This window comes from Symphodus melops, assembly GCF_947650265.1.
Source record: "Symphodus melops genome assembly, chromosome: 2".
In the NCBI taxonomy this organism is placed as follows: Eukaryota; Metazoa; Chordata; class Actinopteri; order Labriformes; family Labridae; genus Symphodus; species Symphodus melops.
Window position 1 is genome coordinate 11,114,721 of NC_136692.1, and position 19,674 is coordinate 11,134,394.

General features: G+C 41.4%; 1 protein-coding gene and 1 long non-coding RNA gene across 10 annotated transcripts in view; one reads left to right on the forward strand and one right to left on the reverse strand.

The window, feature by feature from the left end:
- lrba (LPS-responsive vesicle trafficking, beach and anchor containing) overlaps positions 1 to 19,674 on the reverse strand; it is a 179,920-nt gene that overhangs the window by 127,402 nt on the left and 32,844 nt on the right. For all 9 annotated transcript variants that reach the window (XM_079338037.1, XM_079338044.1, XM_079338043.1 and 6 more), the window contains exons 7-22: positions 19,416 to 19,535; positions 17,565 to 17,711; positions 16,668 to 16,865; positions 15,401 to 15,534; positions 14,430 to 14,538; positions 13,848 to 14,000; positions 13,281 to 13,449; positions 12,861 to 12,940; positions 12,418 to 12,480; positions 11,682 to 11,779; positions 11,297 to 11,389; positions 10,300 to 10,408; positions 9,845 to 9,926; positions 7,636 to 7,759; positions 7,321 to 7,513; positions 40 to 1,410 (exon numbers count right to left, since the gene is read on the reverse strand). In XM_079338037.1, the coding sequence (XP_079194163.1) occupies positions 40 to 1,410; positions 7,321 to 7,513; positions 7,636 to 7,759; positions 9,845 to 9,926; positions 10,300 to 10,408; positions 11,297 to 11,389; positions 11,682 to 11,779; positions 12,418 to 12,480; positions 12,861 to 12,940; positions 13,281 to 13,449; positions 13,848 to 14,000; positions 14,430 to 14,538; positions 15,401 to 15,534; positions 16,668 to 16,865; positions 17,565 to 17,711; positions 19,416 to 19,535 (3,243 nt within the window). The remainder of the gene's footprint in view (positions 1 to 39; positions 1,411 to 7,320; positions 7,514 to 7,635; positions 7,760 to 9,844; positions 9,927 to 10,299; positions 10,409 to 11,296; positions 11,390 to 11,681; positions 11,780 to 12,417; positions 12,481 to 12,860; positions 12,941 to 13,280; positions 13,450 to 13,847; positions 14,001 to 14,429; positions 14,539 to 15,400; positions 15,535 to 16,667; positions 16,866 to 17,564; positions 17,712 to 19,415; positions 19,536 to 19,674) is intronic.
- Positions 5,283 to 7,313, forward strand: LOC306820250. The gene is made up of 3 exons (XR_013778656.1): positions 5,283 to 5,719; positions 5,927 to 6,013; positions 6,324 to 7,313. It is a non-coding gene; the product is annotated as an uncharacterized lncRNA (long non-coding RNA).

A 19,674-nucleotide genomic window follows, 5' to 3' on the forward strand; every position in this document is an offset into this window, starting at 1 on the left:
AACAAGCTATAAACAAAAGAAGAAAACAAAGACACTAACTGTTGTAGCGGTCTCCTTCAATTCAAGTCTCTCTGTGTCTAAGGCCACGTTTGATACGTCAAGTCTGGCAATTTTGATCTCTTTGGTCTTGTTGACCAAGTCTGAACTCCTCTGGGTGCTGGAGCTGGAGGCGGCATTGCTGCCGTCTGTCGAACTGGAATGGGTTTCTTCTTCATTGGTTTCTGTGGCTCCTGAAGGCTGGCTAGGCGAGGTGGAGTCTGACACTGGTGTAACCTCCATTGCTGCAGAGGGCAGTGTGGTATCTGACGGCTGTGGCTCTGCCAATTCATTTGTGGAAGACTCTTCATCTCTAACTTCTTCATCTACTGGCTCGGTCACACTTTGATCAGGTGTTTCAGCTGAAGGAGACACCTGCTTTTCTTCACTTTCACCTCCTTCAATTACTTCTTGAATTCTAACCTTTTCTTTTTCACCTTTTTCTTCCTCCGTTGTCTCCTGTACATCCTTATCCTCTCTGTTCCCTTCATCATCTTCACGGTCTTCCTCCTCCTTCTTTCCTGCCTCCACTTCCTCTCCAGCTGCAGCAGAAGCATAAGAAGACTCCTCTTGGCTATCATCGCTAGCTTGGTTACTGACAGATGACACTTCAAGCTGGTCTTCTGGAAGGATGGAGTCTCCAACCTGCACACTGTTCTCTTCACAGGGTGCAGTCTCAGAGGGTGTTTGGTGGCTGTTATCTTCTTGTTCTGAAATCACTGGTTCCTCTGTATCTGTTTCATTCAAAGCATCTTCCTTCACGGGGGTTGAGGAGTCCCCCTTGTTGGGTTCATTCTCAGGTTTTTCATTATTTGTTGCAGGCGTTTGAGCATCAACTCTCTCAGATGATGTTGCAGATTCCTCAGACACGTCTGTTGACTTCACATCTTCAGTTTCGGCCTGGTTGCCACCTGCTGTCAGGAGCGTTTCCGTGTGGTCATCTGTTGAAGCCTCAGTCACCGATTCCTCCTGGTTGGTTTCTTCCCTCTGTTCATCTTGAATATTCATCTGTGTCCCAGAGACCTCAGTCTTCTTCTCAATGCCAGAGCTATCCATGGAAGACTCCTCTTCAGCCCTGGCAAGGATGTTGGACACGGTGATGGACGCCTGTCCCCGTTTATTTTCAACATCTTGTGGGCTGGACGTGATGGTGGAACCAGATGCTAAGTCAGGGGACTTCTGGGAAGTCTCGTCCACTGTGAGCTCAATGACAGTAGAAGGAGGAGTCTCCTCTGCAGGCGGCCCGTTTTCACAGTCAGCGGTCTCCAAGCTCTGGCTAACACCAGAAATGGTTCTCAAAGAGCCCGCGGACTCCTGACGCTGGTACTGATGGAACATACGGGACAGGTTCTCTTTATGTTGCTCAAAGGTGACCTGGAAACACAGGAGAACAGCTGTTAAAATAAATAAATCACACAGGCTTGAAAACAGTGATATACTTGTGGGTAAGGTTTGAAAAGGGCTTGTTAGCATCACAGAAACAATAAATCTCAGCATTTAAGATTTTTCTATATACAAATAACGTGTTAAAAATGTCTGAACAAAAGGGATTTTAACAACCAATGGAAAATAATTTGGGAGAAATTCCACTACAATCATCATGTCTGTCTTGTTTTTATCGCTTGGAGGTTGCGGGTTGTTGCTGCCTTTTAACTGGTTAAAAAGAGGTCGAGGTCAATTGAACCTGATTTTCTATAAAATTTTAATTTTAAAATCCCTCATTTATTGTTTTGGTGCTCACTGGGGAAACTCAGTAACATTAAAAAATATATATCAATGACTTTTGACCGTACAAAATCTTATCTTTTTCTAAATATCTGAATTTTGAGAACAAGTGTTATCATTAATATATAAGTTACAACTTAGCACAATTGAGTAGTCAGACTTTATGTTAAAAATGGCTTCTTCTTACTCATTGCAAAACAAATATCCCTGCATTCAAATTGTGTTGAATCAATCATTCAAATGTTTGATCAAGGAGTCCATCTGATATCCACTGGTGTACCTTTCAGCCTTTCAGTTATCTCTCCCTGCATGGTCCATAATGCCCTTACATACGTTTTCCACTGAAAAGCATCAACTTGTCAAAGAAAGATATTCCCTGAATGCTCTTTACCGCTGAGCTTTTAACTAAATAGAAACCCCTGGGACCATCTGGGGCTAACTTCAGTATATTTAAAAACTTTTCCTTCCTCCTATGTGCAGCAGCCCACGGCCTGTTAACCTCCATCAGTCTTCTTACATCTGATAGAGGGGACCAGACTGCTCGTCTATAACGACGACGGTCTGCTGTGGCATTTGAGGAAGAGCCCATCCATGTAAGCAGTCATAGATTAGCAGCAGATACTATTAGTGTGTGTCTGCTAGCTGTGCTGAGTGCGTGTCCGGCATTGGCAAATCCTCCCACGCCTAATTTAAGACCCTGCATTAATCACTGTGCTTGGAGGACAGAAAGTCAAAGATGGGTTGTCGGTGGTGGTAGGGTGGGTGAAACTAGACCCACTTTCCTGCTTCTTTACCTAAGGCTATTTGGACAGAAGGAGAGAAACACAGAGAGAAACACAGAAAACGAGAGAGCCAGAGATGAAAAAGGAGAGAAAAAATAAAAAAACAGCGAAGGAGGAAGAGAAAGAAAGTGAGTCATGGGGAGCGGAAGAAAGGAAAGGGAGAGAAAGACGCTGATTATTTGTAATTAATTAGGCGTTATTGTTCTAAATTAGCCTGCTACACGGGTGCTCATTAATCTTCAGTAGAGGGAAGCTGTGATTGGTAATCCATAGCTGTTTTCTGAGTGCACAGCCTGTTTTTAATGCGCCCGTAGTCTGTCTCTTCCTCTCTTCCCTCCCTCTTTCCCAGTGATCACACAGCAAGACCTTCTACCCCATTAGTTGGAGCTTAATTTGACATTTAGCATTTCTAGCAATTAAAAAGGCTGCATTCAGAGCGCCCTGCTATGGAAATCATGCGGGAGAGCGTTGCAGAACATAACGTCATAGATTCAGGACGCAGTCTGTGCATTAAGATGATGTATGCTGGCCTTAAATGGGGCTCTGCAACAGATCCAGTTACCATTAGGCAGAGGTAGTATATGTCTCTGTGGTTTTTAAAAGAACGTTTAAGCCTCGCTTCGATGTATAGAAACTGCCTTGGGTGGCTCAGGCATCAGCACTGATCTAATCTAATTTCATTCTACTCCTCGCCTCGGCCGGGCCTCAGTGGGGTACGGGAAAATGTTATGGCAATGTACAAAAACATGGTGGGTTTTTCTAATGTGACAGGCAACATGGTATTAGCAAGAAGCACAACGAGGGCAGATCATACAAAAAGAGTGGCAGGTGAAATACCAACATAAACATAAAGATAATACTGTCAGTATCTGAACTTTAAGTCCCAACAGCAAAAAAGGAAAATTCTCTTTCTTTCAATCAATAATGACATCACTCTTTTTTTTTTTTTAAAAGACAGGATTAATCTTTTCAAGAGGTATTCCTACATAAAATATGGGCTGCATAATGAGTCTTGAACAAGCAGAGCCTGTAAACCACAAACTGGAAGGTGAGGGTCAGCATGAGACCCCCACAGTAGGAGTCTGGGAGTCCCCATTTAGATAAATAGATAAGGACCAACCACAAAACAAAGGGGAAATGGGGAGGGCAATGTGGCTCTAATCCGATTAGCTAAATGCAATTCCTCCTCCAAAATCAATGTCATCTGCTACTGCTGGGCTGGCGGGTTTTAGGTCTTGTTCAGATATCTTCCTTTTTTCCCTCCTTGTGAAAACATTATTCTAGGTAGTTTTGTGTCGCCAATCTGATCCGGTAATATGTAAACATCCTTTATCTGTAATGTATATCATCAGGAAAGGAAGACAAGCTCGAAGGCTACTGTAGATTAAAATAGTTTCAGACAAACTCATGGGAATACCAAAGAGATTATGGAATAATTCACTTTGAGATGTTAACACTTACACTATTAAAAGACTTAATAACTTGACACGAGTTCTAGTGAATGTGTTTCTACCTCCTCTTATATCCTCTTCATTTATTCACATCAATTCATCTGTCTCAAAGTTTAGTGTCAATGAAGGCGAAAGCTTCAAAGCTGCAAGGACAAACTATTCTACAGTTGGAGATGATAAGCAACAACTACACTTCATCCTCCAAACCCTTCTCCCTTTTGAAATATTATTGTTAAATCACCAGCTCGTAATGTGTATAAGGTACTCTGTCAGAGATCTGATAACTTCCATTTCTCTTTGGTTAAACATCGCGACATGTATAACAAAGTTCTCTGACGGCAGGAGACTGAAGGACGGAAACACCTTCTCCTTGTTCTGAGACTGGTTTGTTTGCTGAGATGGATGAGGGGCACCTTGGGTGGGTGCAGGCTGAGAGAAGGGGAGGGGGCACTGTTGTGTCAGCGTGCCCACCTGCATGAACATCTGTCTATTCACAGAGACTCACGTGGAGTACACTCACTTTGGAATGACTGACACAGAAGGATAAACATGGACACACACAAGCACACACACACACACACACACACACACACTAAGAGGCATTGTGAATTAAAAAAAACGTTCTTGAAATCGTAGTCGGTTTTCAGTGCCTCAGAAAACTACGAGTCCATTTTGTGCCAGTAGTAGAGAACAAAATGGGGAAATAAATATAAAAGGGCCTCTGGGGGACCAGGAAGCCAGCTCACTGTCCTTTGCTCTTCGGGAAATTGAGTGGCAAAGCATTTTGAACTAATGCACAGCTTGTTTGTTCCATGAAGTCAATCTGTTTATAGACAGGCCACACTCTAAAAAGGGAGATATTGAACGACTTCAAGTCTAAGAAATATAGTTGCTCCAGCAAAAATGTGCAGCAGGTGTCAGTGAAAAAGGGGTTAAATATCCTAAATTTAATTTACAATAAATATGCAAAGGAGGAGAACTCCAAACAGAAATCATAATCTCATATTGTACGGCACAAATTTTGTTCTTTTTAAACTGGTGACTGTTTTTATAGTGTACTGCATGTCCTTTTGTTAATGGCTGCCATGAGGTAATTATCTTTCAACTGTCGTGACAAATACAAAAAAAAATTATTAATAAAAAAAATGAAGTCCAGAGACTTTCATGCACTGACCAAATCTTAACGAGAAATGTCGCTAAAAGCAATAAGGGAAAAACAAAGCTTCAGCATTAGGCCTATTATCTCTTAGTTTGACAAACTGACAACTACAGTGAGGTATACACGAGCTGAATCAAAAGTCCACGAAGAGATGTGTGCAAATATGTATTTGTGAATGCATATATGCACTTATCAAGCGGCTCCCAGAGGGCTGGTTGTATTTATGAGGCCTTGTTTCTCTGATTGTTCTCGCACGGTTCCGATGAATATTCAATGGGCTCGGAGAGAAGGTTTTCCTGGAGCCCAAGAGAGAAAGGAGGGCAAAGAGAAAATGTGCCTTGGAACACACAACACAATCCACACACCAACCCAATCACACACAGCCCTGCAGCAGTGGGAGGAGAGAGCAACAGTGACAAACAGCTTTGGTGCTACAAAGGTGGCAGGAAATCTATCAAACGGGACAATAAAATTGCAATTGAGTTTCTTCAGCTTTTTTTTTTTCTTTTTCTAGCAGATGCATGAATCCCGGTGGCTAGCTCCCGCGGCAAGTATCCTCCTCACAGGTAGGTTCCCTGCACTGTTCGGGAAATGTGCGTGTATGAGTTTATTCGTAAACACTGTGTATGTAAGTCTGATGTTAAACGAATGCTGGGAACTGCAGCTAGAGCCGAGAAGAAACGGCATTCATTGAGTTCATATGAAACGGAACCTCTACAAGCGGCTGTGGAAAAAGAACAATAAACGATTTCTGTGCTTTGCCATGTTGCAAGGTGAGACGCTCCAAGAAAACAGCTTCGTGAAAAGATGAGACAAGTGGAAGGCTTTAGGTGAAATGAAATGGAAAACGTTAAAATGAGGTAGGAACAGCTAGAAGTTTATATAGTTTTTGTTACTAACATTAAATTACAGTCTAATGTTTACTAAACATCAATTTGTTCAAAGAACAGCTATATATAATAACTGATAGATACTAACCAGGTGTTTTTTAGGAATATTTAAGCCGTGATTTCATAACCAAAAAGACATTTGCACGTATGGTTTCTGTTGAATACATACAGTACGTGTTGCATTTGATCTGAATATCCTCTTATCTTTGTTCTAGTTTGACATCAAATACTGCCCTCGAATGCCAATGTAAACGTTCATGTGTTTGATTTTTCCCTGCAGGTTACTTCTGCGTTGTTCAGAGGTGTGGAGAGACAGGGAATCAAGCATACAACATACAACACACACACACACACACCTAAACACACACACACACACACACACACACACACACAAGCCATCCAGCTAAATGCTCCTTTGGTAGGACTTATTCTCAACGGCAGTCTGTCTGTGCCCCCTACTGGACACCATCAGTCACAGCAGGCCTGCTACAGTGAAGAGTCTCCTATCACTTCTTCTAACTCAACCTTTAATCTGCCAGGCTTTTAAAGAGGAAAAAAACAAAAAGCGGGACCACAATCTGACACCAACCTCAATTACTTCACTGCTTTAGAGCAGAGTAGCGAAATGTGATATCAACAATGAATTTCTCAAGTAGCATTTTAAATTCAGCTTGTGGAAATAAGAAGCGAGATTTATTTTTATCTGTGCGACGTAAAGGAAAGAGACCCTCAATGTAAATAAAGAGTGGAGTGGCTGTTGGGATCATTCCAATTGGTTTATAGCCCAACTAGCTTTTCAATTATAACCCCTGCGCGGCCCCCAGAGCTTCATCAGATGGGCACAGAGACGCAAGGTTCAATTACTGGGCTACCCTACACTGCGGCGATAAGGCTCTGTAATTTCTCATTTTACGAATTGCATTAAACTAAACATGTGAGCAACAAAGCTGATGATTCTGACTGAATATTTGGGGATCAGGATTCAAACTAAGAAGGGTTATGACTAGAGTCATGTGGTTAACAGTGGAGTAGAAAACTGGAGTGTGTGTGTATGTGTTCTGGTGTTTACTATAGAGATATAAGGAGTGTGTGAGGTCAAAGAAAGAGAACAGGGGAAGTAAAATAAGAGAAGTAAAAAATTAAACAGATGAGGAGATAGAAGATCCATAGAGAGAGATAAACAAATCTGTTTTCATCATGTGTGTGTGTGTGTGTGTGTGTGTGTGTGTGCGCGCGCATGTGTGGAGGGCATGCATGCTTATAATGAGCGCTCTGACCTTGGAGTGGGTGATGGACAGGGTGTCCACCCAGACGCGCCAGCCGCCCCACTCGTATTTGATGGCGTGATAGAGCAGGATGCGGAAGATGGCGTACACCATCTCCGTGATTTTCTGCTCCTCGCTGTTTCTCGGATTGATGAAGCACAGAGAGAGCATCCACTCCTGCCACACCGAGCACTGCAGCAGGCTCCTGAGACGGAATAGAATACATTTATGAAGATCTGAATGTGAATCCCACAGGCATGTAAATACACTGTGCAGACCAGTTCTTTTTTTTTTTCCTTTCTTCGGTGAAATGGTTGGAATTCTTACCTGCGGTTCTCTCGGCTGTTATTAAACAGTTTGATCATGTCTGACAGGAAGACCCTGCGCACCTCCATGCTTTCGGCAGATGGGGGCGAGTTCTTCAGCAGAGCAGCTATAACCTTCAGAATTTCTAGAAATGCAAACACAAGTATGAAGACGGTGTTTATAGGTCTGCAGAAATTAATCTAGAAAAGTGCCGAAATTACCATTACGCTTTTTCTGTTCAAAAAGTCTGTTTCACTCATTTTACGGCATTAAACTGAATTTTTAAGGATTACAAAAAAAAAAAAAAAGTTGAATCTGGAAACGTTTAATCAAGCTTAGAAATGCAACCAGTTCTGTAGCACAGAGGGAGGCACTGAACAAATCAACGACCAAGTCATACATTGGTATCAACATGTGCAAATCATCGTGTCAAAAACTGTATGAACTTCCAGCTTAGTGCACCTGGAAATCTGTGCCTGTGGTAAGAAAAGCAGAGCGGAGGAGAATAAAAAACGACCAGGCCATTGATCTTTATCTTTTCACCGTAATGGTTTTGGTATTGTTTCAAACGGGAGATGCAGAGACGCGGGCCCTTTCTGGAAGGCTTGGCTTCGGCTAAACCGAAGAGAATGACTGTTTAGATGAATTATCTAGACAGTGTCAGTGTTCATTTGCTCTGAGTCGAGAGACGCCGGGGCTTGGATTTCACTTGTCTTTGCAGACCTTGGCGCTAACCGATGCCCCCTTGCCCCGGCAGACGGTTGTGTTGTTTCTACGCCTTAGTCACTCAAATTATGAGTCGCTGAACCTTTACCGCCAGAAAATTACCCCAGCATGTACCGGGAATGAGGACGGAGGGGATGGCGTATCCCTTTCTTTTTTCCATTTGCTCTTGGTTTTCTTTCCCTTGAGTTAATTTGAGGGAAACGGTACTTCCTCGGTTTGTTTGATTGGCTCTGACGTTACTAAAGACTGCAATCAGGGGGCCATTTTGGGAGTTTGTCACAGATTAAATCAAGAGAATGCACGGCAAAGGAGAAACAGACCAGCGCTCCACTTTCCATAGTATGCGCTCACATGTTGAAAAAAAAAAGCCGTACAGGGTTTCTGTGATATATACCGACTGTCTAGGATGGTTGGGTCGGAGAGTTTTTAACACAATAAAGGCTTAAGATAATCAAAGTGTGACTACAGCAGGGCCTTGTCAGATTAAGGCTGGTTGGAAGTAAACCTTGGTTGTGATTATTCCAAGTGCTCTGATTTCAAACTGATTAAAGATGTTTTGCGGGGGTGTGCACAAGGTGAATGTAAGTGTGGAAGCAGCATTATAACACAGAGGAGGTTGCTCCTTTGATAGCTGAGATAAATACTAGAAGGCTTCAAAACACCAAAAGAGTTTGTGAGCCGACTTTAAATTGGAAGTGAAATAAAATAAGATGGGAACATTGAAACTGTAGTTTGAGTGTGTTGTGTTGCTGCATACAGAAATGAGAATGAACTCCCTACATGTGATGACGCACTTTATGGAAAAAAAAGCCCTGAATAATCATTTAAATATGTGCAAGTAGTAAAACAGTGCACAAAAGTAAATCTGCATTAAATGTTTATTCTTTCATTTACGAATAAAAAAAGGGGTTTTTTATCTTTACCATATTAACGTCATCAAAAAATCTAAAGCAAGGATTTTTTTGTGTAAAAATATAATAAAAAGAATGAATTTTATTAACCATGATTAGCTGCAAATTCAATAAAAATTTGTAATAAATATCACAACATCAACATCAGAGATGTACTTCTAATTGTAGAAACCTTAAAATGCATTAAAAAATCAATAAAACTGAATACTAAATAAAACGTGTTAAATTAAAAATTAATTATATAAAATATAATATATAATATATAAAAAAACATACTGAAATAATTGTAAAGCCTTTTTATGCAAATTCATTCTGATAACGATAATAACGACTTCCAATAAAAGGAGCAGATGTGTTTTCATTCATCACACAAAGTATTCGCACCATCGTCGTGTTAGGTTCACTTCTGACTTTGGGTTGAGAATACCCTCTGGCTGCAGAATTGATGTCATTCATTTGTTTGACTGTACACAGCGATTCACACGGCTCCATGGGGGAAATATCCTCGGCTGCAGCGAGAAGCAGTAGGTATGTAGAGGGAGCGCTGTAGGAGATGATTTAGGGGAGTAGAGTGGCACAGAGGAGGCACTTACGTGGGTTGAGAATCTTCACAGTGGAGTCGGGGTCCGGATGCTGTTTATGGATCACTTGAGTGCAGATCTGCTCTGTGAGAATCTACCGGGGGAGAGAAAGGGGGGGGGGGATTCAAGTCATAAATATCCACTTCGGCCCGAACAATAAGAGAGAAACACTCTGCTGTGTGGAATACACAAGGCTGCGTATATGTTTTCACTATCTTTCACAATCAACATAGTTCTATTATTTACATGTTAAATAAAACTGAGGAAAAAAACTACAGTAAATGAGAGGGGAAACCATGTTTGTAAAAAGAGGAGAATATCCATTGATTGACTGTGATTTGAACCGCTGTTTAAAAACAAAAAACATCAAATGTAAAATGAATTAAAGAGCGTCTTGCAGTGAAACAAAGAGGTTATTACAATGTCGATGTTTTCTATTAGAGTGTGTACATATACACTGGACTGACCTCAAAGAGCACGTTGTAGGTTGTCATGGTGAATTGGTTGGAGTTGAGCATCAGGCGTTCATTGAGCAGCGAGAAGAGGCCATGACTCAGCATGACTTCAGCTTTTCTCCTGATCAGGGCAGCAATAGATCAAATGTCAGCCAGTAAAGAAAGACACGTATTTGTCAAACCACCTCGTAGTCAGGAAAAAGTTCTTCAGCACTGTCACACGATATGATTTACTAATCAGTCTCGATGTCAATGCACTGACGGGGACTTCATCGAAACGCCACTATTTGAATTTCTATTTGAAAACTCCTTGAAGAGCATAACTTTTAAAGCAGAGATCGGGACTTTCTGATTGTTCAAGTTGTTGAAGCAGTGGGAATCTGTAACAGCATAAATCAGCTGAACTCCAGCCGTCTTTTGGCTTGGAGGAAATGAAAAAGAGAATCCCTGCTGACTAAGTAAGAAGAGTTCTTCAAAGAAAAACCTTCAATGCTTTCATCTTCGATTACGGCTACACTCCCCTTTTAGCATTGTAGCTCGGCTAAAATGTGGACTGGACTTGGATGCAAATGTGAGAGCGTTCTCTTCTATTCCTCTGTAAGCTACAAACACTTCAACAGGTCGTTTAGGTGAAAAGTTTTCTTAATGACATCAAGCTCAATTTACATGATTACTATTCAGACAAGAAGACAGCTCAGTTATAAACAAGTACAATATTTCCTCGTTATTGTGTTGCTGAAAAAAAACATTTCCAACTTTGGCCTTTAATTATGACAACAGCAACATTAAAAAAAAATACATTAGGCTTCTGGAAGAATAAATGTAAAGTCAGAGGAATTTCAGACTTTCAAAAATTAACTCCCTTTCCTTTTGACTATTGCTGCATCATTAGTCTGTGTTTCAATGTGTAATTCTACATTTATAATACAGACTCAATTCTATTACATTTCCCAAACAACAGTTCAATACTCTGGTTATGGACCCAGTCCTCGTTGTAATGACTGCTTACTTTGGTGTCATGTGTTTCAGGAAGTAGCCCATCACTTTGAGCGCCTGCACTCGAATTGGTTCACATTTTGAGGCCAAAAGTTTGTAGATCACGCTGCGAAAAGAGAAACATAAATCTAATTCAACATTTAGTCAAAGCATTTCAAATAATCATTTATTAAGTATATACTTGTAGCTCTTCATTAAGGATTAGGACAAACAATAAAAAAATACATACATTATCCCCCCCAACACACACAAAAAGATCATTAATAAAGTGTTGCATTTAAATACATTTACAAATGAAATTAATACAACTGGCACCTACTTTTATTATTTCAACCTAAAACATTCTTAAGAAAACTCTGAGTACATCTGCAAATAATTTGAGAAACAGAGATCATTACCGAATCCCGTTGCGCTGGTCGAAGGCCTGGACCATTGATCCAGGATGTTCCGACATCAGAGCGACCAACAACTGGAGGACGTCCATGAGATTATCATCCTGAGGGACAAAGGATAAAAGCCACATGTGCTTCAATGTTAAAGCAGAGCTTTAAAAAAAACTGGATCTACTGAGGATAATCTGATGGGTTTTTAAGACGATAACTCAAAATAAAAGGATTTTATTTTTTGTAAGGACGTCAATACAAGAGAAAGTGTAAATATAAGTGAATTATTCAATACTGTATTACTAAGTTTATATTAAGGGGAAGGAGCAATCATAATAGGGGAGGGAAATGTTGTGAAAAGATATGTAAAAACAATGGAATACATCAGGAGCATTTAAACTGTAGCATCACAATATGTGCTGCTTTGTAAAAAAGAGGAGCTGTAACATGTCAGAGGCATTTCCAGGCAATGTTGTAATCAGCCTCTATTCTTACACGGTTCACTGCCTCTCTGACTGATCTGACTGATTCAGTTTTTATGCATCGCACCAACAGTAAACAAAACCACTTCTGTCAGGACCTCTGACTGGCAGACACAATAACAAGAAACAGTGATGCTGCCTTCAGAAACAAGACCGGCTCTTGCTCCGGGTATCAGATGGTGGGAGGACAGAAAATAGAGCACAGCAGGCTTGTGCTGCCCTCTGGTGGCCAGTGCTGCAAGAACAACCGAACACGTGCGCACACGTACCTCGTGCATGGTAAGGAGGTAGTTGAGGATACTCTGTAGTTCATCATCCTTCACTCCATGATCCTGGAACATATGATTTATTTATTAGTTTGATTATTGGGTTTTGCATAAATAACATGCTGAGTCCAAATACACCAGAGAACAGAAAGTAAACTTTTTTTTTTCCCCACAATCTGTACTTCCCAGATCGAGTTCCCCCTCATTAAAAAAAATTGCAACTGCACAACATATCTGTTTCTAATGACTTAACTCTACTCTTAATGCTTGTGCATATGTACAGTGACTTTGTTGCCATCTGTGAGCAATCCCACATTTTTAAAATACCAGTGAAGGAAACACACTTTTTCTGCAATCAAACTCAGCACTTTCTGAAGTGACTCAGTTAGCTTACTGTGGTGTTTGGGGAGAAGGGAGGGTGTCTTGCTTTGGCTTCATGAACTCACCTTCATGATGAGCTGCTTGACAAACAACAACAGAAAGGCTCGCAAAGGAAAGAGCTCCCTGTCGTTTGGCCTTGGACCATCTGAAACCCGACACACAAAAAGATGGCTGATGAAAATCAACTCATAAATGATCATCTCAGCACTATTTATTAAGATGACACGAGACAACCTTGTAGACTGTCCTTTCTTTCAAAAGCAAAGTTCTGCATTAGATTTAAAGTTCAGGAAGAGTGTTTGTTACAGAGTGTTTATTTGTGTTCATCATTTTTCTAGGTTTGTAATATTTCGCTTTAGATGGATTTTCTGTACATAAATTTTAAAGAAATGATAAAAGAGGGAAGTAAACACCAGCAAGAGTGTTGGAACAAAACTGCCTCACATTGCAGGATAGTTTGAGCATTTCTTTTTATGCATACTCACCGAGGCCTTTGGGCACAACTCCGCTACGGTCCTGTGGGTTCACAACCCAGTAGTAGTATTTCAGTGTGTGCATGACCTGAAGTACAGTGCCCACTCTGCGGATGGTGTTGTAGATGGTGACGGTGCTGATGAACTCTGTTGCTAGGTAGGTGTAGAGTGTTAGCTGCACCTGCAAAAGATGAAGAACATTTATAACATGCGTACTGTAAACGCAAGCTTCATTTTCTTGTATTGTATATTTAGAAAAAAAAGTCAAAGTTTCTAAGCTGTAAGCGTTGTAGGCAAGCCCTTCTCATTTAAATAGCAGTCGCTGAGTTACAGGTTTAGGGATAACCTTGGGCTCTGAGCTGAACTCTGAAACACTGAAAATAAAAAGTAGGGCAAGGCCGCACAGAGCAAGAGAGGCTGATTATGACTGTGCAGATCTGTGTGAGAGAACATGTAGAGGTGACAGAGCAGTGGGTGAGCTACATATTAAAACACAAATCTTTAAAGTAGATATCAAAATAACGGTGCTGCGGCTTCAATGTGAGTGTGGTTGTGTGTATGTGCGTGAATTTAAGTTACCTTGGCAGGGGCATGAATCCAGATGGCAGGGTTGAACAGAATGTGATCACACAGCTGCTTGAGCAGCAAGATGCCGTTCTGCAAATTGCTAAGGTATCTGGAAAAGGCCAGCACGATGTCCAGGACAGGCCGGGTCACGTGCACCTTGGAAGACTGGAGCACAGACGGGGAAGACAGAAAGTGTGATAGGAGCACAATAGGTGGTGGGGGAAAAAAAAAGAGAGCGAGAGAGCAGCGATATGTCAGTAGACGGAGGCAGAAATGTGGAAAGCAGAATGGGGTGAACGAGGCTCGACACAGGGGAGGAGAGGGAAAGGGCACATGCAGAGAAAGACGAGAAGGAGCTCCTCTTTTGCCTAACAAGCACACAGGCCAGCTGTGACCTCCAAATACAGCTGAGGGGAAACAAAGTGTGCCTCATATTAAATGTTTTGTGCTGGTGTGAGCGTTTGTTAGTGTGTTTGTGGGATTTAGGGAATCGGGATCAGCCCTTTCACAGCACTGAGATCATTATGTGGTACAGGAAGATGGCTCTCTTGTGTATTTGTGTGCCAGCTGAGCCAGTTGTTGTGTTCGTCTCACCTTCTCCAAAGTGTAGCCGATGACGAGGAAGCCTTTGCAGGCCAGGACCTGCTCTTGCATAGCCACGGAGTTCTTTAATAGCTCCATCACAAAGGAAAGCAAAGTGCAGCTAAGAGGAAGACCAACAGCAACAACGGCAAAAGAAAGGGAGAGAGGAGAGAGAGTTAGACAGTGACAATAATCTATGTAAGCTGCTGACACAGTCCTGACAGTGAAGGGCATATCCTACATGAAATGTGATTGAATTAGGGTGTCATGTCCCCGTTGTGTTAGCAGGGCAGATTCTGGTTAGCATCACCTTGAGGGCAGCGGATATAACAGCTTTGCTATTTACAAGCAGGGCGTCATCAAAGCTTTTTAAAACTCAGCAATACATCAAAAGTCTGGAATATGAAACAGCATGCTGACTGTCGGTCTCTCTTTGACAACTGTTGGCAGAAAGCACTGGAAATGACAAAGCTCATTGGCTGTTTGTACAGCTTCCAGACATATACTGATAGTGTTATTTTTATTGATTCTATAATCTCAAAAACAACATTTGAAAGTGCAGTGTCAATAAAGACATTCAAACAACTTTACACTGAAGCCCTACAGAGTCTAGAGGAAGACAGTTTGAGAAAATAATCAGAGAAATATTTCAAAGTTGCATTTGTAAACCTGTAAGCTGGAGTAGAGTCGCATGTTAGTCCGTAATACAATTTCCTTTTAAAACTGAGTTGACTTTTACTAGCTGTCAAAAGACAACATGCAGCAGCCCTTCTTACACCATGTCAGCATGATGTTCTTCTCATCGCCCTGAGTAATGTGCAAGTAAAGCCACTGAACTCTGAGCGTTAATATTTATGCTTCGACGTGCGACAAAGACTCAATGCAAACAGATATGATTTTGATTTGGAGGAAAACAAACGTGTGTGTGAGTGTGTGTGTGTGTGTGTGTGTGTGTGTGTGTGCGCGTGTGCGCGTGTGCTTACCAGACAGAGGTGTCCAGCTCGTGGCTGGAGGGCTGGCAGTAATCCAGCTGTGCAAACAGAGGGAAGAGGACCTGCACGCCTCCGATAGAGTGTATGCCACTCTGGACTGAGTGAGTCACCACGGCCTTCACGTCCTACCGACACAAACCCATACAGACATTTAATATAGCCGACATTTGCACATGCGTCACACAGTTACTTGCTTTAATAACCCCAGTGATGTATTAGCAAGTTATAACAATAATTTAGTCTGCTTTTTCAGAGACACTTTTAATCTGTGTCCTCTTAATTTGACCCCCTATTTTTACCTTTCATAATAAGACCAGATAACAGATTTTGTTAGCTAAATATAGTACAGATATTTCAATCGTGAATTCTTTATTTCTTTGGATCAGTAGAGAATTAAACATGAGTGAAAGTTCAAATCGATACGAGTTTCTTTGAATATGAGATTCTGCTGTATGTGCAGGCTTCTTTGTTGTTGTATGTTGCGATACCAAACAGGCTTTGTAAAACTTTTCCTCTCTATAGGATTGGAATGTACGAGCATGTGCGTAGCCGAGCAAAAATATAGGTCACATATTCATTCATATTTCACACAGTGTGCGTTCGTGGTTGTGTGCGTAGTTGTGTGTTTGCGTGGCAGCAGAAGCCTCGCTCACAAACACTCAGAGCCCTGTCTTTGATGAGAGGGCATGAGAGATAACTCAATTAGTGTTTGAGAGAAACACAACTGGATACGAGTGAAGAAACAATGTTGTGTTTGGTTATTGTGTTGTTCGTATGTGTGAGTTTGGTTGGAGTTGGGTGTAATTAAAAGAAGCATATTGGGGGAAAAAAAGCTTTCACACAAAAAAAAAAAACCTACATGTATGTAGTTACAAACTGAATCTCAGCCAAGAGAAGGCTAATTCCGTAATTAGAGCAGTAGGCTGGCATTTTTCAGCTGCTGTTGGAGTCGGACTAGCTCAACACACTTCCACCTCTGCCTTAATGAGGCTATTAAAATGAAAAGATGCCAACCAGGCCACCTTCATTTTTCACAGCGGAAGAATGAAAGAGTAAAGCATGAAACATATGGAACTGTGGGAGGGAAGGAGTAGGCGTACAGGTGGGGAAACAATTTGCGACGACAATGCTTTAATCTTGGTGCAGCATGTTGACTCCGGGTTATATCGGAATAATGGCAGTCTTACTGATATCTGCTCTGACTTAAATGGAACCGGCTGTTATCGGGGGTAAGATGCTCGTTTGAAGGGATAATTACCTGCAGCATGAGAGCGTGGGGTGAGTGGACAAAAATGGAGGCGTTGTCCTTCGGAGAGGACTCAAGGCAGAGCTGGGCATCTGTGGCGCGAGGGTTGTAAGTGAAGGCGATGCTGGAGGACAGTTTGCCGTCATACAGTAAGGTCTTATGATGCTCTGCAAACAGCAAGTCACTCTCAGCCTTGTACTTGAATGTGCCCTGAAGAGGTGGACGTGCAAAGGAAGGAGAGTTAGTAGAATACAGGAATAGAACATTATTGAGACAGGTGAGCTTACTAGTCTCATTTTTTACAACAAGATAATGACCGTAGAAATCAGAAAGCATGTTTTATTTCCCTTTGCTGTGTTTTTTTTTTTTATCACGATAAAGCAGCATTGGACTATGAAAGTTCTTCTTTGACTGGAACTTCAGTTGTTATGGTACTAAAAATGTAGCATCAGGTGTTGGCAAATCCACAAGCATCTTCACTGTTATGGTACACTTTGTTGTGTCCTTTAGAGAATGTACTACCGTCGATTTTTTTTGTTATTCACAGTACTTTTGAATAAGTCCTGAAGACACATCTTATGTTAAAAATCTGGGTTCATGTGACATCAGAAGGGGCCATGAGCTCAGCTGCAGCAAGCATTAGCTTAGCATGCTTTTGTTTTTTCAGTCTACAAATTAAAAAAAAAAAGAAAAAAAAGATGGCAATCAAATCACAACACAGCAGGGTTTTTTAGTATTGCCTGAAGCTTTTAAATAATGATTGTAAAATGCATCTTTCAAAGGAATAATATGCAGGTGGTATTGGGTTTATTCCAATAGTCAAAGCAAGATCTCCTCAGCAAACCAGGATAAGTAGACTGGCATTGAAACACCTCTGAATGTATCATCAAATACTTGATGCCTTCAAACCTGATAACCTGGACCCAGCTGATAGATGGCCAGGATCTGAGCAGCACTGAGAGCCTCTCCAAACAGGTAAACGGACCCCATCTGTCCACAGAACACACGGTTGGCATCTGCTGTCTCCGACGATCCCAGGAAACACTTGTCAAACGTCTGCGGCGAGAGAGACGCAGGAAGAAGATGTAGAAGTGAGATGAGAGAAGCCAACAAAGAAGGAAGAGGCAAAGACGTTGACGGTTAAAAGATGCATGAAAAGAAGAGTGGGTGGATGAAAAGGGGATTTCAGAGAGAGAGTAAAAAAGATAGATAAGACCAAAAATAGCCAGAGAGAAGAATGCATACAATGTTAAGCACTGAATTGGAATACAAAACGTCAACTATAAGCGCAGATAAAGACCGATCTTCCTCATGGTCGGCGACGCAAAGTGTTGAGAAGGACGAGGCCACATTTCAATCAAGTAGCTAATTTGCCTTGTGACAGTCTGACACATCTGGAGGATTACAGCACACTGTGCAGCCATTTTCATTCCACAGCCAATTTGATTTCAGAAGCTCGTATCTCAGCATGTCAGAAAGTAATCGTGGTGAGTGTGACGGAGTTCATACAGTGATGTGAGTGAGGAGCTGGGTGTGTATATTCTGAGGTTTTCAACTGTACTGTAAGATGCTTAAAGTGTGTGTGAGGATGGCATGGAGAGAATGTCTGCTGCTCAGTTTTTTTGGTACATGCTCCTGCTCCAATTTCTAATTCTGAAATGCATAATGCTGTATTATAAGCAGAAAATCTGTACCATAGACTGACCTTATTCTAGACAGCAGCTGGAATGGGAAAACAAGCTGGGCATCGTTTTGTTGAAACTTTGAAAAAATAAACAACTATTTATTGTACTCTAAATATTTAAGCTTTTCAGAGGGGATCATGCAGTGATATTTATAGAGTGCAGAATCCCACATAACCCAATAATTCAAAACAATGGCCTACATAGAAGAGCAGTTTGACCTTTTGGAGAAATGTTTTATTTACTGTCTTTAGTCTGTTAGGGAAACATTAAGCTTAATGGGGCAGCCAGATAGCTTAACTGCATCCACAAGTTAGAGACAGGAAAACAGCAAGCCTGGCTCTATGCAACACCTGACTCACACTTCTTACCTCTGACTTTTAGAGACTGCTACCTCGATGAACTTCCGAAGCTGGCAGGCAGTTTCTGTCCACACAGACTGCCTGCCAGCTGCATGTCTGAAACTGCAAGCCCTGTCTTTCTACATCAGGTTTGCCTTTATAAAAAGGTGTTTTTGGGCCAAACTGTGGGGATCTTTTTTAGGAGGAACTATCCACTGACTCTGGAGCAGGAGCTACTAAACGAGGCTCTTGGAATTAAAATAGTCTGTAATTCTTGCGGTGCAGACTCAATAGAATTGGTGAGGGCTCCAACTTGTCCTTTCTGTGACTTATTTATAGCAAAGAGTTGTAAGACTTACAATCATCACATAAACGACTTGGGTAGAAAATATGGCGTAGGTGCATGTAACACAAACATATTTGTTTATTAGCATGTTTTTAGTTTTTATCAGGTAAAGAAATAAAGTAGTATTAAAGGAGTATGTGCCACGCTATTTTTGATGCAGCAACTTCCTGCTTTTCCAGCGTTCAGTCTGCCAAGCTAACTGGCAGCTGATAGCACCTTCATACTTCATGTACACATGTTAGAGTGGTGTTTTTCTCACCACAAAAGGAATAAAAATAGAAAGTCATTTTCAAGTAGTCACACTGTCATCAAAGAGAATGTATTTATACAGATTTAGTTATAATTCAGGAACTTCGCTGGCCCCAATGCAGTTCAAATAGTTGCTACTTACGTCACTGGTGTTGACAAACCAGGCGATGTCTCCAAAGGAAGCCAGTTCCCCGTTCACATAGCAGCTAATCTCACTGTTTTTCCAGCGGTTGTAGACGTGAACGAGAGTCACCATGTACCACTGCGGCAACAAAAAAAAAAAAAGCACACACTCACAATGAAAATCTATTTCTGTAAACCAGGAGTATCCATCACACGAAACAAGATAAAAGTCAGCATGTGGTGAGAATCCTGCCTACTCGATTACGCTGATCCCATCA